Source organism: Bos taurus, chromosome 3 (assembly GCF_002263795.3).
Source record: "Bos taurus isolate L1 Dominette 01449 registration number 42190680 breed Hereford chromosome 3, ARS-UCD2.0, whole genome shotgun sequence".
Lineage (NCBI taxonomy): Eukaryota > Metazoa > Chordata > Mammalia > Artiodactyla > Bovidae > Bos > Bos taurus.
Window position 1 is genome coordinate 38,969,299 of NC_037330.1, and position 21,113 is coordinate 38,990,411.

General features: G+C 37.8%; 1 protein-coding gene across 1 annotated transcript; it reads right to left on the reverse strand.

The window, feature by feature from the left end:
- Window positions 1–11,164: 11,164 nt before the first annotated feature.
- LOC782217 (renin receptor-like) lies at window positions 11,165–18,196 on the reverse strand. Its single transcript, XM_059885316.1, is given in 3 exon segments — window positions 11,165–11,522; window positions 11,524–12,193; window positions 18,160–18,196. Coding segments are annotated over 3 exon segments (1,065 nt in total).
- Between the last annotated feature and the right edge of the window lie 2,917 nt (window positions 18,197–21,113).

Consider the following 21,113-nt stretch of genomic DNA (forward strand, 5'->3'; position numbering starts at 1 on the left):
GAATTTGACCTTTCATTTTTCTGAAAGAGATTATTTTCTAAACTGTAGATTTCATAATATGTGAACGCAATCTTAAAGTACTAAAATATAATAAACAAAATTTTGTATTTTGTAATTTTAGAGTAGTAAAATAATGGTTAATTTTTTTTCTTTTATCTGCAGTATAAGTTGTTTATTACATGATGTTGGTATAGTTCCAGATTATTTGGGATATTTAAAATACTTTAAAGATGGTATAAAACAGTTAAACTAAGACATGTTTGCCTGCCTAGCCTCCCCACTAACACCATGTCACTTTACCACTGCATTTAGATGCCACCAGTTTTCCTTGTGGCTCAGATGGTAAAGAATATGCCTGCAATGCAGGAGACCCAGATTTAATACCTAGGTGAGGAAGATTCCCTGGAGAAGGGAATGGCAACCCACTCCAGTATTCTTGCCAGGAGAATTCCATAGACAGAGGAGCCTGGCAGGAATAGTCCACAGGGTCCTGGAGAGTTGGACACAACTGAGTGACTATATCTTAATCTCTTACCAGGTGGATAGTGACTGAACAACAACTACTAGATGTACATAGGGAAGAGATGGAAGAAATGGAAAGGATTAGGGATAAATAATCATTATAATACAGCACTTTGCTGTTGTTTATTCACTAAATCATGTCTGACTCTTTTGCAACCCCATGGACTATATCCCACCAAGCTCCTCTGTCCATGGGATTTCCCAGGCAAGAATATTGGAATGGGCTGTCATTTCCTTCTCCAGGGGATCTTCTTGACCCAGGGATAGAACCCACATCCCTGGCATTAACAGACAGATTCTAATTTACTGTACCACCTGGGAAGCCCATAATATGGTACAGTCCAAGATTAAAGAAACATAAAATAAACATGTGGCATCTGAGAGAAGATTGTACTTTAGGAGACATGCTAACTATATTTTGCTATTGTCTTGACAAGATCTACAGGAGTTTTAAAACCTATTCCATCAAGAAAGAACAAGAGATAGGATATTGCCTATAGAGCTAAGGAAAATGTTGGTGTTAAAAAAAAAGATATTTATGATTGATTATAAAAATATTTATTAAATGAGTTATGGTTTTAGAGAAGTTATTAAAAGGGCATTTTCCAGGAATAATTTTTAGCTAAGTAAACTAAAACATGAAAGTGATCATCTAACATGATATAGTATCAGTTCAGTTCAGTTGCTCAGTCATGTATGACTCTTTCCAAATCCATGAACCGCAGCACACCAGGCCTCCCTGTCCATCACAACTTCCGGAGCCCACCCAAACTCATGTCCATTGAGTCGGTGATGCCATTCAACCATCCCATCCTCTATTGTCTCCTTCTCCTCCTGGTGTTTGAGTCCCTTGGACTGCAAGGAGATCCAACCAGTCCATTCAAAAGGAAATCACTCCTGAATATTCATTGGAAGGACTGATGCTGAAGCTGAAACTCCAGTACTTGGAGTTTGTCCACCTGATGTGAAGAACTGACTCATTTGAAAAGACCCTGATGCTAGGAAAGATTGAAGGTGGGAGGAGAAGGGAACGACAGAGGATTAGATGGTTGGATGGTATCACCAACTTGATGGACATGAGTTTGAGCAAGCTCCAGGAGTTCATGCTGGACAGGAATATCTGACTTGTTGTAGTCCATGGGGTTACAATAAATTGGACATGACTGAACTCATAGTAGTTCAGATGAAAAATTTTCTGAGTATTCTAACATTGGATTATTTGAGAAAATGAAGATTCTAAACTTATTCATAAGGAGGGGCCCAGTGGAGTTTAGTCTGATTTGGAGGCCATAGTTATTTGCATAGGGAGTGATGAAAGAAGTAATTCTGAATAAATCCAAGATTCAAGTGACCAAATAGGTATAAATAGAGCTATTTTGGTAAACAGAGATATTTTGACTAAATGTAGAATAAAACAGTGAATATTTTGACTGGTTGGTGGTTTTGTTTATTTGGGGGCTAGAAGAGGAGGGCAATGGGGAAATAGACATGATAAATGTAGAGATGGATATGAATTTTAATGAATTTTGTAAAGATAAATACTTTCCCCAAACATATGGTTATTTGATAAAACATTCAGCTTTTATTTATTTATTCATTTTTATAATTGAATCTTTTTCTTTATCCTTGTTTTTGAAGTGTCTCCCAGGTGAGAGGGCAAAGATTCATGGTTCATGTATAATTTATTTTCAGAAGTTGTAAGGAAGAACTATCACTTATAAGACAGTATTCTTAAAACTCACAAGGGAGCTACAGATGTATGTGTTAAGGAATATTCAGAAAATTAAAGTTTTATTTTTTGGTGCCATCATTTGTCAGTCCTGCCAGGAAGACGCAACTATGGTTTTTATCCTTCAAATCAAGTCTTGTTTTATTTATTTATTTTTTTCTAATTTTATTTTATTTTTAATCTTTACATAATTGTATTAGTTTTGCCAAATATCAAAATGAATCCGCCACAGGTATACATGTGTTCCCCATCCCGAACCCTCCTCCCTCCTCCCTCCCCATACCAACCCTCTGGGCCGTCCAGTGCACCAGCCCCAAGCATCCAGCATCGTGCATCGAACCTGGACTGGCAACTCGTTTCCTACATGATATTTTACATGTTTCAATGCCATTCTCCCAAATCTTCCCACCCTCTCCCTCTCCCACAGAGTCCATAAGACTGTTATATACATGAGTGTCTCTTTTGCTGTCTCGTATACAGAGTTATTGTCACCATCTTTCTAAATTCCATATATATGCGTTAGTATACTGTATTTATGTTTTTCCTTCTGGCTTACTTCACTCTGTATAATAGGCTCCAGTTTCATCCACCTCATTAGAACTGATTCAAATGTATTCTTTTTAATGGCTGAGTAATACTCCATTGTGTATATGTACCACTGCTTTCTTATCCATTCATCTGCTGATGGACATCTAGGTTGCTTCCATGTTCTGGCTATTATAAACAGTGCTGCGATGAACATTGGGGTACACGTGTCTCTTTCCCTTCTGGTTTCCTCAGTGTGTATGCCCAGCAGTGGGATTGCTGGATCATAAGGCAGTTCTATTTCCAGTTTTTTAAGGAATCTCCACACTGTTCTCCATAGTGGCTGTACTAGCTTGCATTCCCACCAACAGTGTAAGAGGGTTCCCTTTTCTCCACACCCTCTCCAGCATTTATTATTTGTAGACTTTTGGATCGCAGCCATTCTGACTGGTGTGAAATGGTACCTCATAGTGGTTTTGATTTGCATTTCTCTGATAATGAGTGATGTTGAGCATCTTTTCATGTGTTTGTTAGCCATCTGTATGTCTTCTTTGGAGAAATGTCTATTTAGTTTTTTGGCCCATTTTTTGATTGGGTCGTTTATTTTTCTGGAGTTGAGCTGTAGGAGTTGCTTGTATATTTTTGAGATTAGTTGTTTGTCGGTTGCTTCATTTGCTATTATTTTCTCCCATTCTGAAGGCTGTCTTTTCACCTTGCTAATAGTTTCCTTTGATGTGCAGAAGCTTTTAAGGTTAATTAGGTCCCATTTGTTTATTTTTGCTTTTATTTCCAATATTCTGGGAGGTGGGTCATAGAGGATCCTGCTCTGATGTATGTCAGAGAGTGTTTTGCCTATGTTCTCCTCTAGGAGCTTTATAGTTTCTGGTCTTACGTTTAGATCTTTAATCCATTTTGAGTTTATTTTTGTGTATGGTGTTAGAAAGTGGTCCAGTTTCATTCTTTTACAAGTGGTTGACCAGATTTCCCAGCACCACTTGTTAAAGAGATTGTCTTTAATCCATTGTATATTCTTGCCTCCTTTGTCAAAGATAAGGTGTCCATATGTGCGTGGATTTATCTCTGGGCTTTCTATTTTGTTCCATTGATCTATATTTCTGTCTTTGTGCCAGTACCATACTGTCTTGATAACTGTGGCTTTGTAGTAGAGCCTGAAGTCAAGTAGGTTGATTCCTCCAGTTCCATTCTTCTTTCTCAAGATCGCTTTGGCTATTCGAGGTTTTTTGTATTTCCATACAAATTGTGAAATTATTTGTTCTAGCTCTGTGAAGAATACTGTTGGTAGCTTGATAGGGATTGCATTGAATCTATAAATTGCTTTGGGTAGTATACTCATTTTCACTATATTGATTCTTCCAATCCATGAACATGGTATATTTCTCCATCTATTAGTGTCCTCTTTGATTTCTTTCACCAGTGTTTTATAGTTTTCTATATATAGGTCTTTAGTTTCTTTAGGTAGATATATTCCTAAGTATTTTATTCTTTCCGTTGCAATGGTGAATGGAATTGTTTCCTTAATTTCTCTTTCTGTTTTCTCATTATTAGTGTATAGGAATGCAAGGGATTTCTGTGTGTTGATTTTATATCCTGCAACTTTACTATAGTCATTGATTAGTTCTAGTAATTTTCTGGTGGAGTCTTTAGGGTTTTCTATGTAGAGGATCATGTCATCTGCAAATAGTGAGAGTTTTACTTCTTCTTTTCCAATTTGGATTCCTTTTATTTCTTTTTCTGCTCTGATTGCTGTGGCCAAAACTTCCAAAACTATGTTGAATAGTAATGGTGAAAGTGGGCACCCTTGTCTTGTTCCTGACTTTAGAGGAAATGCTTTCAATTTTTCACCATTGAGGATAATGTTTGCTGTGGGTTTGTCATATATAGCTTTTATTATGTTGAGGTATGTTCCTTCTATTCCTGCTTTCTGGAGAGTTTTTATCATAAATGGATGTTGAATTTTGTCAAAGGCTTTCTCTGCATCTATTGAGATAATCATATGGTTTTTATTTTTCAATTTGTTAATGTGGTGTATTACATTGATTGATTTGCGGATATTGAAGAATCCTTGCATCCCTGGGATAAAGCCCACTTGATCATGGTGTATGATCTTTTTAATGTGTTGCTGGATTCTGATTGCTAGAATTTTGTTAAGGATTTTTGCATCTATGTTCATCAGTGATATTGGCCTGTAGTTTTCTTTTTTTGTGGCATCTTTGTCAGGTTTTGGTATTAGGGTGATGGTGGCCTCATAGAATGAGTTTGGATGTTTACCTTCCTCTGCAATTTTCTGGAAGAGTTTGAGCAGGATAGGTGTGAGCTCTTCTCTAAATTTTTGGGAGAATTCAGCTGTGAAGCCGTTTGGACCTGGGCTTTTGTTTGCTGGAAGATTTTTGATTACAGTTTCAATTTCCATGCTTGTGATGGGTCTGTTAAGATTTTCTATTTCTTCCTGGTCCAATTTTGGAAAGTTGTACTTTTCTAAGAATTTGTCCATTTCTTCCACGTTGTCCATTTTATTGGCATATAATTGTTGATAGTAGTCTCTTATGATCCTTTGTATTTCTGTGTTGTCTGTTGTGATCTCTCCATTTTCGTTTCTAATTTTGTTGATTTGATTTTTCTCCCTTTGTTTCTTGATGAGTCTGGCTAATGGTTTGTCAATTTTATTTATCCTTTCAAAGAACCAGCTTTTGGTTTTGTTGATTTTTGCTATGGTCTCTTTTGTTTCTTTTGCATTTATTTCTGCTCTAATTTTTAAGATTTCTTTCCTTCTACTAACCCTGGGGTTCTTCATTTCTTCCTTCAAATCAAGTCTTGTTTTAATAAGACTAAAATACAGACACAAGTGAGGAAGACTGCTGCTGCTGCTGCTGCTGCGTCACTTTAGTCGTGTCCGACTCTGTGTGACCCCATAGACAGCAGCCCACCAGGCTTCTCTGTCCCTGGGATTCTCCAGGCAAGAACACTGGAGTGGGTTGCCATTGCCTTTTCCAATGCATGAAAGTGAAAAGTCAAAGTGAAGTCGCTCAGTCATGTCCCACTCTTAGCAACCCCGTGGACTGCAGCCCACCAGGCTCCTCTGCCTATGGGATTTTTCAGGCATGAGTACTGGAGTGGGGTGCCACTGCCTTCTCCAGTGAGGAGAACTAGATAACTGTAACTAGCTATTTTTGAAAAAGATTACTATAGCAAAATTTCTTCTAATATTAAGTATAATTTAGAGAGTATTCTTGCATTGTACCATCCATCATAGGCACTGAATTTTGAAAAATAAATAATTAAATACACATTTATTATCTTATGTAACTTCTTGTTCCATTGCGTTCATCTAGGAGAGTTGCTAAAAGGGCAAAGAATTTGTTTTTCATATTCAAACACATTTTATGGTAGCAAAAAAACAAATGCACATTATAATGGAAGTCTTTACAAGTATTTTCTTTAATAATCTAAGATCAGTTCATTGAAAAATTAAAACACATTGGTAACTGTGTGTCTTACTAGAAGGAGAGCAAACATTTGCTAATCTCCTTTCATTTTGTTACACATTCTAAATTTTTCCACATTATCTCATTTAGTTATCACAGTGACTACTTAAGATAGAAATTATTGTTTCAATCATTCAAATGAGGAAACAAATTTTCACAGGTTTTATATGCGGTAGGTCCCTCAGCTAGTAAGTAGTAGGTAGAGTTTGAACTTGGATGATACTTATTTCTATGTCATGTCCAATACACAAATAGAAAATGAAAAAAAAAAAAAAAAAAAGGCTTTGAAAGGTAATTCCCCAAGGAAATATTTTAAAATTTTGCTTCTGTACTTATAAATATGTCATCCTTTCTCCTGTAATCTTTCAAGGCTCCATTCTTTATCTCTTATCCTGATTTGATCACTTCTGTTTATTCCAGGATTTTGTTCAAATATTTTTTCTCTTCTCTCCTATATATGCAGTCCCTCCTTCTTCACTGGATTCTGTGTTAACAGCTGGAAAATCTGTGTTAACAGCTGAAAAGCTTGTCAGTGTTTGAAGCTGACTTAAAACTAAAAATGTAACAAGTTTCTTGACCATAAACTTTTCTATTTCCCTACATCCTTCCCTTTTCAATCAGTTTCTCTACAATATGGTAAAGAATCTGCCGTCATTGTGGGACACCCGGGTTTGATCCCTGCCTCTGGAAGATCCCCTGGAGAAGGAAATGGCAACCTAGTCCAGTATTTTTGCTTGGAGAATCCCAAGGACAGAGGTACCTGGCAGGCTACAGTCCATGGGGTCACAGAGTCAGATCTGACTAACAGTTTCAGTTTGTCTACAATATAAATGACCATCTCTGTGTTCACTTTTTCACTTTCATTATACCCTAAACATTTAAGAATTTGGTTTTTACTTGAAGCATTCGAATAAAATTAGTTTCTTTGTTGGTATTAAATATGCACTGAATTTTTCTACTGCTTTAACTTAACCAGTAAAAGCACTTGACCCCACTGACTAATTATTTCTTGAATTTTCTCTTTATCTTCTCCCCTACTGATACTCTACCTTAATTATTGTTCCTCTCTTTGATTGTTTGTTTTTGGCCTCTCTGTGTCATGTGGGATCTTAGTTTCCTAACCAGGGATCAAACCTGGATTCTCTGCAGTGGAAGTGTGGCGTCTTAACCACTTGATAGCTAGGGAAGTTCAACTCTCTGATTGTCATACATTAAATATTTTCTTCTTCAGGCCATGTACATGTGTTGATATATTTCTTTTTCTTTCTGACTTACTTCATTCTGTATAACAGGCTTTTGATTTATCAATTCACTAGAACTGACTCAAATTCATTCCTTTTTATGGTTGAGTAATATCCAGATGTTCAAGCTGGTTTTAGAAAAGGCAGAGGAACCAGAGATCAAATTGCCAACATCCACTGGATCATGGAAAAAGCAAGAGAGTTCCAGAAAAACATCTATTTCTGCTTTATTGACTATGCCAAAGCCTTTGACTGTGTGGATCACAATAAACTGTGGAAAATACTGAAAGAGATGGGCATACCAGACCACCTGACCTGCATCTTGAGAAACCTATATGCAGGTCAAGAAGCAACAGTTATAACTGGACATGAAACAACAGACTGGTTCCAAATAGGAAAAGGAGTACATCAAGGGTTTATATTGTCACCCTGCTTATTTAACTTATATGCAGAGTACATCATGAGAAACACTGGGCTGGAAGAAGCACAAGCTGGAATCAAGATTGCCGGGAGAAATACAAATAACCTCAGATATGCAGACGACACCACCCTTATGGCAGAAAATGAAGAGGAACTAAAAAACCTCTTGATGAAAGTGAAAGAGGAGAGTGAAAAAGTTGGCTTAAAGCTCAACATTGAGAAAACTGAGATCATGGCATCTGGTCCCATCACTTCATGGGAAATAGATGGGGAAACAGTGCAAACAGTGTCAGACTTTATTTTCTTGGGCTCCAAAATCACTGCAGATGGTAATTGCAGCCATAAAATTAAAAGTAGCTTACTCCTTAGAAGGAAAGTTATGACCAACCTAGACAGCATATTAATAACCAGAGACATTACTTTGCCAACAAAGGTTTGTCTAGTCAAGGCTATGGTTTTTCCTGTGGTCATGTATGGATGTGAAAGTTGGACTGTGAAGAAGGCTGAGTGCTGAAAAATTGATACTTTTGAATTGTAGTATTGGAGAAGACTCTTGAGAGTCCCTTGGATTGCAAGGAGATCCAATCTGTCCATTCTAAAGGAGATCAGTTCTGGGTGTTCTTTGGAAGGACTGATGCTAAAGCTGAAACTCCAATACATAGGCCACCTCATGCGAAGAGTTGACTCATTGGAAAAGACTCTAATGCTGGGAGGGATTGGGGGCAGGAGGAGAAGGGGACAACACAGGATGAGATGGCTGGATGGCATCACCAACTTGATGGAAATGAGTTTGGGTGAACTCCGGGAGTTGGTGATGAACAGGGAGGCCTGGCGTGCTGCAATTCATGGGGTCACAAAGAGTCAGACAAGACTGAGTGACTGAACTGAACTGAACTAAATATTATATAAATGTACCACAATTCTTTATCCATTCATCTATGATGGACTTCTTGGTTGCTTTTGTGTCATAGCTAGTGTAAATAGTGTTGCAATGAACATTGGGGTACATGTGTCTTTTGAATTATGGTTTTCTCAGAGTATATGCCCAATAGTGGGATCGCTGGGTCATATGGTAGTTTTATTCATAGTTTTTTTTAAGGACTCTCCATTCCATTCTCTATAGTGGTTATATAAATTTACATTCTTTCTAACAGTGTAAGAGTTGTTTGTAGATTTTTTATGATGGCTGTTCTGACTGCTGTGAGGTGATACTTCATTGTAGTATTTGCATTTTTCTAATAATGAGTGATGTTGAGCATCTTTACATGTGTTTCTTCAGACCATATTTTAAGACATAGTGCTCATAATTCTTATTACAATTTTAAGCTTTAATAATTTCATAATTATAAATAATATGAGTTGAAAAATATTTGAGAGTTTACTTAAATTTCTTTTACATTGAATTTATTGATTTTTAAGTAATAAAATTTTAGGTTTTCTTTTTAGCTGCTTTGAATAGGTCAGATATTCATGGAAACAAAAAATATATAATTACAGATTTATTATTTGAAACTCACAAAACTAAATGTTTCACTCCCTGTGGTTAAAGATGGAAATGCTGACCAAATAGCTTTATGTGAGTTCCATTCTCATTTACCTATTAGACTCCTTGAAATTCTTCTGTTAGAAATTATCCAGGCATATAAAAATCAACATGCCCATATATTTCTTACTTGATTCTTCCTCATATCAATTCTCCTCAAATCTGTTTCCCTTATTTCAAAGGATAGAATCTATTTATCTAAGCTAGAGATCTTTTTCTCCTTCAACTGTTAATACACAATAAGCCACAAGTTCTGACTACTCTTCTCTTTACACAATTGTATATATCACCTCCTTTGCTGTCAGTAATACTGATGATGTAATTCAGAGACTCATAATAGATTGTCAGTATAATTCAGTAGGCTTTAAACTAGTCTTCCTATATTTTATAACTTCTAAATGTCATATTTTAAAATGTGGACAGCTTAGTATTAAATATGAATATAAACATATGCACACACACACACACACACAGTTTATAGATTTTCAAGTTCAGGTAAAGCCCAGTTGGTCAGAATAGAGCAGTGTTCCAACAGAACACGCCTATACAAGAATAGAAGATTTTTTAAAAAATCATTGTTAACTTTATTTGTCACTCTTTATAGACATTGGTCCATTTTTACATAAAGTAGGGAGTATCTACTTACACTTAACTTTCTATAGAATGATTTTGTACCGTAAACCAGAGTAACTTACACAAGGGAGAAAATGACTGCAATCATGCCCCAGGATGTCCCCCAAATGTTTTTGTGTATGTGATTACAAGTGTCTATAACTCCACAAAGCTAATTCCTTCTTATATCAATGTAGTATGTTCAGTATCCACACTTGACCATTCAGATCACCAAACTTTCAGAAGAGATTAAAATAATAGCTATTATCTCTCAATCAGATGCAATTCCAGATCTGAGTGACTGTGTAAGCACATTCATAGTTAATAGCTGCTCAAAGTTAAAAACCTTTTCCTGTTTCAGAGATATTTACATTAAGACATTTAGAAATGGTTCATAGTATATAACAGCCCAAATATCACTTTTAACCTGTCCTGTGTAAGGAAGTTAAACATTTCAAATTCAGCACATTTTGCCAAAATGAATAACACAAACTATTCTAAATGTTATTTATTACAGTGCATATTTTAAATAGTAAATGGAATGAAACTATATTAAATGGTTATATCATCATATTTGAGCATATTATGGAATCTATATCACAAAAGTCACCTCACATCAATACTATATAATTCACTCTAAAAGAACAGGCACACACAAAAGAGAACAAAATTTGATTTTTTATAAATTTAAAGTGTACTATCTAGTTTAAGGAGAAGGCAATGGCACTCCAATCCACTACTCTTGCCTGCAAAATCCCATGGACGGAGGAGCCTGGTAGCCCATGGGGTCGCTAGAGTCGGACACAACTGAGCGACTTTACTTTCATGTTTCACTTTCATGCATTGGAGAAGGAAATGGCAACCCACTCCAGTGTTCTTGCCTGGAGAATCCCAGGGACGGCGGAACCTGGTGGGCTGCCGTCTATGGGGTCGCACAGAGTCGGACATGACTGAAGCAACTTAGCAGCAGCAATCTAGTTTAAACTACACTAAAAGATTTATTTTAATGAAACAGTCAATTCTAAACCTTCTTTTTTTCTAAGTTTGGCATAAGGAAAGTTCAATCCATTCAAATGACAAATAGGTTTGTCATCCTATAAATGATGCTATCATTTTCAGGATCCATGTTCCACATATTGTAACAGGTGACAATCAGAGTCAAGGCCAAGCCGATCATTATCCAAAGTACGAGGCTGAAAACCACTGGATATTCAAAATTATATTTATAGGCAAGATTATAGGGAGTTAAGGGGTCCTTTACTTGTTTTGTCTCAAGGATAGTCTTTGTCTTCCTCATAAGGGATATGTCAAATGATCTGACAGTCACCAACTCTACCACTGTGTTCCCACCATAGAGATTGTACATGACATCTGCATACTTTTGCAGAGCATCAGCAAGGATCTTAGAGGCATCTCTAAATTGTTCAGTCTTCCCCATAATTTTTACCAATTTCTTCCAGACCTGGCAACTCCAGTGAGTATAAATCAGGAGAATGATCCTTGGCTAGATGCTTATGTCGGGACAACAAACTTGAAATATTATGCAGCACTTGCAGTTCAGAAAGAAAAAGGAGATCAACTTCATTGTTCATACTCAGAGAATTGAGGGGAAATGAAGTGAGAGCAGAGGTTTCTTGAAACAGTTGATTGTGGAGCTGTCTGAGCATTACTGAGAGATCTTTGAAAACCGAGTTTGCTTTCCCCATCATGTACACTCTTTCCTCACTGGGAGCCAACAGCAAAAACCACTGGAGTTTCTTCAAAAATAAAGAGTGAATGGAATTTGCCATGCTGTCAAGACTAAAAGGAACTGCATTCTCCAAAGGGTATGAAATGACACTGCCTGGGGGTAGAGCAAGCTTGTCCACTCCTTTCACCATCACCATAACAGTAGCCTGAAGATGGTGGCACAGGTTACCTACTGTAAGGCCCGGCCAAGAAAGGTCTTCTTTCACAGAGAAGCCCATGGACCATGCAGCCACGTCTGGGATTCGCTCTCCTGGAATAGGGCAATTTCCATTCTGGAAAACAACAGATACTGGTGATCTTAATATACTAAATTTGTTCCCTAAGACACCTGATACAGGTAAGCATAATACTGCTGGCTAAGAACTCTCTGTTTCCTGATACCTTTGACTCCACCCTTCAGGGCCAGGCTTGCAGGGTTACTCTCAGGATCCAGTGAGACACTCACGGACTGGGTTTAGAAGAGAGGCGGATCAGTTCCTTGTGCTGCCCTAATACTGTTCAGTCCAAACAGCAGGGAAGATGCATGAGGCAGGACCCAGATGTCAACAATGGGAGCCTCACAAACTTATGGTTGAGGTGAAGGGCAGCCACAGCCAGATGGCAGGGTCACAAGGAGGTACATCACCAAAGTTTACAGAGCCAGACACAGCGAGATCATATAAACATAAGGGTCCATATAGAAATGACAGTCATCAAGTTCCGTTTGCTGCTTACGTCTGGAGTAGAGACAGCAGATGCCCTCAGGAAGCTGTCGATATTGGCAACACTTTATTTCACTCTATGCAGGAAATACAAAACAGACACAACTCCCTGTGCCCTCCAAGAGCTGCCGTGTGTATTTGTTGAATGAATGAACTCAGGGTGACTGAAAAGCCCTCTGAGTACGTGTGTCTCAGCTCCCCACTCTCCTCCCAAGTAGGGGATTTTGGGAGCAAGTGGCAGTGAAATCAAACCCTGAAAGAAAGCATCTACTCCTAAGAAAACACAAGCAGGGAGGCCAGGACCAGCATGAAGGTAAGGGAGTCAGGTTTTGTCCCCACACTGCCCAAGACATCCTAGTGCAGGTGGCTCCTTTTCATTGCTTTTCCGGGGATCTGCCAAGATGGTGACAATTTATCCCTGCTTTCTCTGAGGGAGGCTCATGCCACAGCTCAGCTTGTCCACAAATGTCAACCAGCCTGATCCCTCTCCTGGCCATGCTTGGAATCACCTGGGGAGCTTTAAAAGCTGCTGATGCCTCTAGAATAGTAGATTTTTAAAAAAATACATTCTTATGAAGGTGAGTTACATTGATCAAGTGTTCATTGTTCTCTGGAAGTCTTTTTTGATAGCAGCGCTAATGACACTTATTTTACTTGGAATGTGAACCTTACTCTCTTCAGTGAAGTCTATACTTCTTTAGGGAGGGCCCATTTTATATTTATTTTCTTATTCCTACAATCTTATATAATGTTTACTGTTATAACTGTTCAAAAATGAATGGGAGGATAAGTAAATGAACATAGACATTAATAACAAGGAACAAATAAATGACTATCAAAATATGTTTAGCAAATACTTTTCAATACCAGCACAGCCCCCGAAAGATAGTTTACATGGTACTTTTCATTGATTTCTATATGGCACTTTCTGTCAATACCATAATCATAAGTTGCTTTTGGTACTTTGTTGATTCATTAAGTAAAATATTTTATTCCCAGTGGATTTTTAAAAGAGTAAAAAGTGTTAACTGAGATAGAAGACATGTATTGTAGCTCCATTGGTAAAGAACCTGCCTGCAAGGCAGGAGACCTGGGTTCGATTCCTAGGTCGGGAAGATCCCCTGGAGAAGGAAATGGCAACCCACTCCAGTATTCTTGCCTGGAGAATCCCATGGACAGAGGAGCCTGGTGGGCTACAGTCCAGAGGGTTGCAAAGAGTCAGATACTACTTAGCGACTAAACCACCACCACCACTTCTTATGTTAAGAAGCATAGGGCACTTTCAATACTAAGTAAAATATTTTATTCCCAGAGGATTTTTAAAAGAGCATAAAACTGTTAACTAAGATAGAAGATGTGGGTTTCTCATTAAGAAGAATTGGGCACTTTCAATATTTAAGTAAACATTTTTACAAAATTAGAGTTAAATCATTTGAGAAAGAAATTGGAACTTAATATGATATACATGGGGATTCCCTGGTAGCTTAGCTGGTAAAAAATCCCCCTGCAATGCAGGAGACCCAGGTTCGATTCCTGGGTCAGGAAGATCTTTTGGAGAAGGGATAGGCTACCCACTCCAGTATTCTTGGGCTTCCCTGGTGGTCAGCTGGTAAAGAATCCGCCTTAATGCAAAAGACCTGGATTGGATCTCTGGATTGGGAAGATCCCCCAGAAAAGGGAACTGGCTATCCTCTCCAGTATTCTGGCCTGGAGAATTCCATGGACTGTATAACCCAGGAGGTAGCAAAGAGTCCGACACAACTGAGAAACTTTCACTTTTCATCATGTACATGGTCCATAGAATCCACTTTGATGTTGTTCTGATTAGATTGCCTTGCTGTGGTCCTATTGCTGGGTGGTAGCTTATGGTTGCTATGTGATAGACTTTGGTTGCTGTGTGATAGAATTCCTAATGCTCAACTCTGTCAATCAGTCATACAACTGGAGATAAAGATAAATTCAGGACTCTATGTAGCTCTGTGACCTTCACTGGTAATGAATCCTGTAGCCTCATTAGTTGCATTCAAAGCTTTTTAAAATTAATTGCCTTTCTCTAATGAAGTTTTTCCTTGCTTGGAAAATCAGAACAATGGTAAATACTTCAACAAACTTAACAAAAATGTATTACAGGCTAGTTGTGACCTTGAAGAGGCTTTTTTCCCAATTGTAATGGCATGTATTATATAGAATGCATAGGAAGGGCTTTATTTTAATTAATATAATCATTCTTTATGTGTTAAAAACTTACTATATTGCAATCTTGTGTACTTCACTATGATACATTAAAATCTCTTCTAAAATCACTTATGCTCATATTCAGGATTTTACATTTTCATTTGTTTAGCTTATTTGGCCATGTGATTGTCATATTGCTCCAGGCACAGAAGCAACCACTCTGACACTAATGTTTTTTAAACTACATTACATTATACATATGCCTAACAGAAGTATGAATCAATGCCAGCATTGCAAAGGAAAAAAATTCATGAAATGTAGTGTTACATAGAAGAATAATTTACTCTGGAGGAAAACAGGGTTTTAATTTCCATAGTTTGAACTTCTATTTTTACCTGTGCACAAAAACAAGTTGAAATATTTATTCATTGGATCAATTGCATAGTGTGTGTATATAGATAAAGATAGTCATAATTTTTTCAGCCAGGGTTTGTGTCTTTGGGTATGGGCTATTCTATAGCTGCTAGATTATTATGTTTCATAATTATGTTGGGACATATTTTTCTCTTTAACTGCAGAAGGCATTTACTTTCATTATTCAGAGTGCATATACCTGGGTTGTTTTTATGAGAGTAAGATGAATTTTCAATGCATCATTCATAAACCAGAGTTACCAAGATGTCATTCCTTTAGAGCTACGAAATGAGGTAAACTTTAGGATGAATTTAAAAGTTCAGTGTATGAAAAAGTCTGTATCTTACTGAGTCATTATAATAATTAAATGAGAAATTGTCTCTGAAGCAATTAAGACAATGCTAACTCAGATAATCAGTGTATTATGAAGTTCAATAAAAATAAGTTATTTGTATAGTGAAATAATGTTGATAAAATATGTCCCACTTCTTAACCAAAAATATGTTTTATAAAAATATTCCATTAAGTCTGGATTAATTTGGGACTTTGTTGGTGGTACAGTGGATAAGGATCCACCTGCCAATGCAGGGAACACGGGTTCAGTCCCCGGGCCAGGAAGATGCCACATGCCATGGGGCAACTAAGCCCATGTGCCACAACTCCTGAGCCTGTGCCCTAGAGCCCATGCCCTGCCACACGATAGTAACCCCCACTCACCGCAACTAGAGAAAGCCTGCACTCAGTGACAAAGACCCAACACAGCCAGAAATGAAATCTAGAGGAATCTGAAAGTCAGAATAAGAGCATACAATTACTGGACATTAATTTACAGATAAATTATCAAGTTAGATTTTTCCCCCATATTGGTTCAACATATCCCATTATTTATAAATTCATATATTTTCCTTTAAATGGCTTGCCATTGAAAATATTTCTATGTATCCATTTGCTGAAAAAATTTTATCAAATACCATCACTTTCAATTGCAGTCCCAATATTAAAACATTAGCACTTAATAAGGGAAAGAAAACTACTAAACTTTCAGGGTATTTAAGCTACAGAGAATTTCAGGAATATTCAACTCTTCCTTCCCATTTCAGTATGAGGAAATTGAGGTAGAGTGGCATAGGTGGTATATGTAATATCTCTTGCTTATTCAAATTTTAGTACACTCTAATCAGTGTTATAAATAGATATGGACATTTTCAGAAGCAGACACTCTTTTTTCAATAGATAGGAAGGAGGAAAAGAAGTGAGGGAAGAGAAAAATAGGTCTAGAAGATGAGAGAAAAACAAATGGAATTACAAAGCCAATCACATAAGGCAAGGAGAGGAAGGAGCTATGTGTGTTATGGTCCCCAAATACATTTACCTAGGAATCTCAGAAAATCACAACATTCGGACTTAAATGTGCATTTTAAAGCAGACTATGAGTTTTAAAAAGTTACAAATAATACCATATTCTTGCATGTGATAGATGCCTAGCAAAAACAAACCAGAAAGCAACCTTCTTCTGTTCTCTTTGTGAAAAAGACTTCTAGATAGTGGTGTTTGTTTCATTAGTCATAATCCATATCGATATTTTATTATTTATAACAATTGAGATGTTTTATTTTAATAATTGAGAGTGTATAAAATAAACTTCAGCAGAGCATTGGTATTTACACAATCCTTAAAACATTCAGTTCAGTCACTCAGTCGTGTCCAACTCTGCAAACCCATGGACTGCAGCACGCCAGGCCTCCCTGTCCATCACCAACACCGGGAGTCTACTCAAACTCATGTCCATAAGTCAGTGTTACCATCCAACCATCTCATCCTCTGTCGTCCCCTTCTCCTCCTGCCTTCAATCTTTCCCAGCATCAGAGGATCTTTTCTAATGAGTCAGTTCTTCGCATCAGGTGGCCTAATTATTGGAGTTTCAGCTTCAACATCAGTCCTTCCAAAGAATATTCAGGACTGATTTACTTTAGGATGGACTGGTTGAATCTCCTTGCAGTCCAAGGGACTCTCAAGAGTCTTCTCCAACACCAGTTCAAAAGCATCAGTTCTTCAGCACTCAGCTTTCTTTATGGTCCAACTCTCACATCCATACATGACAACTGGAAAAAACCATAGTTTTGACTAGACAAACCTTTGCTGGCAAAGAAATGTCTCTGGTTTTTAATATGCTATCTAGGTTTGTTATAGCTTTTCCTCCAAGGACCAAACATCTTTTAATTTTGTGGCTGTAGTCACCATCTGCAGTGATTTTGGAGCCCCAAAAAATGAGGTCTGTCACTGTTTCCATAGCTTCCCCATTTTTTGCCATGAAATGATGGGACCAGATGCCATGATCTTAGTTTTTTTAATGTTGAGTTTTAAGCCAGCTATTTCATGCTCCTCTTTCACTTTCATCAAAAGACTCTTTAGTTCTTCTTCACTTTCTGCCATAAGGGTGGTGTCACTGCATATCTGAGGTTATTGATATTTCTCCTGGAAATCTTGATTCCAGCTTGTGCTTCATCTGGCCCCACATTTCATATAATGTACTCTACATGTAAGTTATATAAGCAGGGTAACAATATACAGCCTTAACATACTCCTTTCCCAATTTGGAACCAGTCTGTTGTTCCATGTTTGGTTCTAACTGTTGCTTCATTACCTGCTTACAGATTTTTCAGGTGGCAGGTAATGTGGTATAGTATTCCCATTTCTTGAAGAATTTTCCACAGTTTGTCGTGACCCACACAGTCAAAGGCTTTGATATAGTCAGTAAAGCAGAAATAGATGTTTTTTCTGGAATTCTCTTGCTTTTGTGATGAGCCAACAGATGTTGGCAATTTGATCTCTGGTTCCTTTGTTTTTTCTAAATCCAGCTTGAACATCTGGAAGTTCATGGTTCACGTACTTTTGAAGCCTGGCTTGGAGAATTTTTAGTATTACTTTGCTAGTGTGTGAAATGAGTGCAGTTGTGCAGTAGTTTGAATATTCTTTGGCATTAAAATGGTTAATTTTTTGATGATAGGGATTTTCCTCAACAAACGTATAGCAATCACTGTGCCTTCAATTTTGTTAGCCATGTTGTACCTTTCAAGACAGCCTTGTTAGCATCATTGCCAAGCTTTCTAGAATTTGAATCCTGGTTCAGGTATGTGGAATTACTATATTCTCTCTTGTCATGTTTTGTGATGACTTTTGTCCTAAGCTCTTTTGGTGTATGCAAGAGAATGGAGTTAGAATGGTTGGCCAGAAATTCAGATTTCCTCTGTGAAGAATGATGAGATACTCATTTGTCCACTCTCCTCTCTTATTTTTTATTGAAGTTCAGTTGATTTACAGTATGATATTAATTTCACATGTATAGCAAAGTGACTTGGTGATACATATAAATATATATATATATTCTTATTCATTTGAAAATTCTTTTTCACTAGAGTTTATTACAAGATATTAAATATAGTTCTTTCTGCTATACACTATATCTAGTCTTTTGTTTTATGCATGATAGAGGGCATCTGTTAAACCGATACTGCCAATTTACTCCTACTGTCCTCTTCCCCTTGGTAACCGGAAGTTTGTTTTCTGTTGTGAGTCTGTTTCTTTTTTGTAAATAAGTTCATTTGTACTGTGTTTTAGAATCAACATATAAGTGATATCATATATTATTTGTCTTTGTCTGACTTACTTCATTTAGTATGATAACTTCTAGGGCTATCCATGTTGCTTCAAATAGCATTATTTCATTCTTTTTATGACTGAGTAGTTCTTGCCTGAAGAATCCCAGGGTTGGGGGAGCCTGGTGGGCTGCCATCTATGGGGTCACACAGAATCGGACACGACTGAAGCGACTTAGCAGCAGCAGCAGCAGTATTCTATCGTGTGTGTGTGCGTGTATTAAATAATGTACTATATATACCACATCTTTTGATTGACACTTAATTTTGCTTCCATGTCTTGGCTATTGTAAATAGTATTGCTGTGAGCACTGGGGTACATGTATCCCATTTCAAATTGGGGCTTTCATTTTTTTCAGATATATGCCTAGAAGTGGGATGAGTGGATTATACAGCAATTCTATTTTTAGGTTTTTAAGGACCTTTGATAGGATTTTCCAAAGTAGCAGCACCAATCTGCATTCCCACCAGCAGTGTAGGAGGGTTTCCTTTTCTCCTCATATTCTCTACCGTTTATTATTTATAGACTCTTTGATGGTGGCCATCTGACCACATTAGGTGATACCTGATTGTAGTTTTTATTTGCATTTGTCTAATAATTAGTGAAGAGTTGACTCATTGGAAAAGACTCTGATGCTGGGAGGGATTGGGGGCAGGAGGAGAAGGGGACGACAGAGGATGAGATGGCTGGATGGCATCACTGATTCGATGGACGTGAGTCTGAGTGAACTCCGGGAGTTGGTGATAGACAGGGAGGCCTGGCGTGCTGCGATTCATGGGGTTGCAAAGAGTTGGACACGACTGAACGACTGAACTGAACTGAACTGAATAATTAGTGATGCTGACCATCTTATCATGTGCCTGTTGACCATCTATATGTTTTTGAAAAATGTCAATTTAGGTCTTCTGTGTTTTTTTTTTGGATTAGGTTTTTCCTTTCCTGTTATTAAATTGTATGACCTATTTGTTTATTTTTGAAATTAAAAGCCCTTTCAGTCACATCACTTGCAAATATTTTCTCCAGCTCATAGCTTTTTTCTTTTCAGTTTGTTTATAATGTTCTTTGGGCTTCCCTTGTGGCTCAGCTGGTAAAGAATCCACCTGTAATGCGGGAGAACTGAGTTTGATTCCTGGGTTGAAAGGATCCCCTGAAGAAGGGAAAGGCTACCCACTCCAGTATTCTGGCTGGGAGAATTCCATCGACTGTATAGTCCATGGGGTCCACAAAGATTTGGACACAAAGAGTTGGACTAAGCGACTTTCACTTCACTTCATTTCATGACATTTTTTGCCCTGCAAAAGTTGTTAAGTCTGGCTGCTACTAAGTCACTTCAGTCATGTCTGACTCTGTGTGACCCCATAGACGGCAGCCCACGAGGCTCCCCCATCCCTGGGATTCTCCAGGCAAGAACACTGGATTGGTTTGCCATTTCCTTCTCCAATGCAGGAAAGTGAAAAGTGAGAGTGAAGTCGCTCAATCGTGTCTGACTCTTAGTGACCCCATGGACTGCAGCCCACCAGGCTCCTCCGTCCATGGGATTTTCCAAGCAAGAGTACTGGAGTGGGTTGCCATCACCTTCTCCATGTTAAGTCTGGCTAGGTCCCATTTATTTTTGCTTTTATGTCTGTCGTCTTGGTGACTGGCCTAAGAAAACAATGCTACAGTGGCGTCATATCTTGTATTTAAGTCTTCAAGGTCTAATCCCCTCTTGACATGAGAGGTAAGAATGGGTAAAAAGACCATTGAAATTTTCCAGGAATCTGAGTTAAGGGTTATGTATTATAGGTAATCCCTGAAACTATTGTATTTATAGTGCATGGCTCCACAGTCACAGAAGCTACATTAAGGAGTCCAAGTTCATACTGCTCACCACATGACAGGCCAATAAATTAAGGGACAAGTTGTTGGGGCAAGAAATAGTGACTTTATTCAGAAAGCCTTAAGACCAAGAAGATGGTGAATTAGTGTCCCTAAGAACCATCTTGCTGGGATCTGGGTACTAGTTTTTTTTGTTTGTTTTTTTATTCTTTTTATGGAAAAAACAGGGGAGAAGTGAGGAGGAGGTAAACTAAAAAGGCCAAATTTTTTGCACGTATTTCCTGGTTTTGGAAAGACTGTATATGGTTTGTGTTCATTTCTTCTATTCTGCAGTTCAGTTAAGTTCACTCAGTTTTGTCCAACTGTTTGTGATCCCATGAACCACAGCACACCAGGCCTCCCTGTCCATCATCAACTCTCGGAGTCTACCTAAACCTATATCCATTAAGTTGGTGGTGCCATCCAACCATCTCATCCTCTGTCATCCCCTTCTCCTCCTGCCCT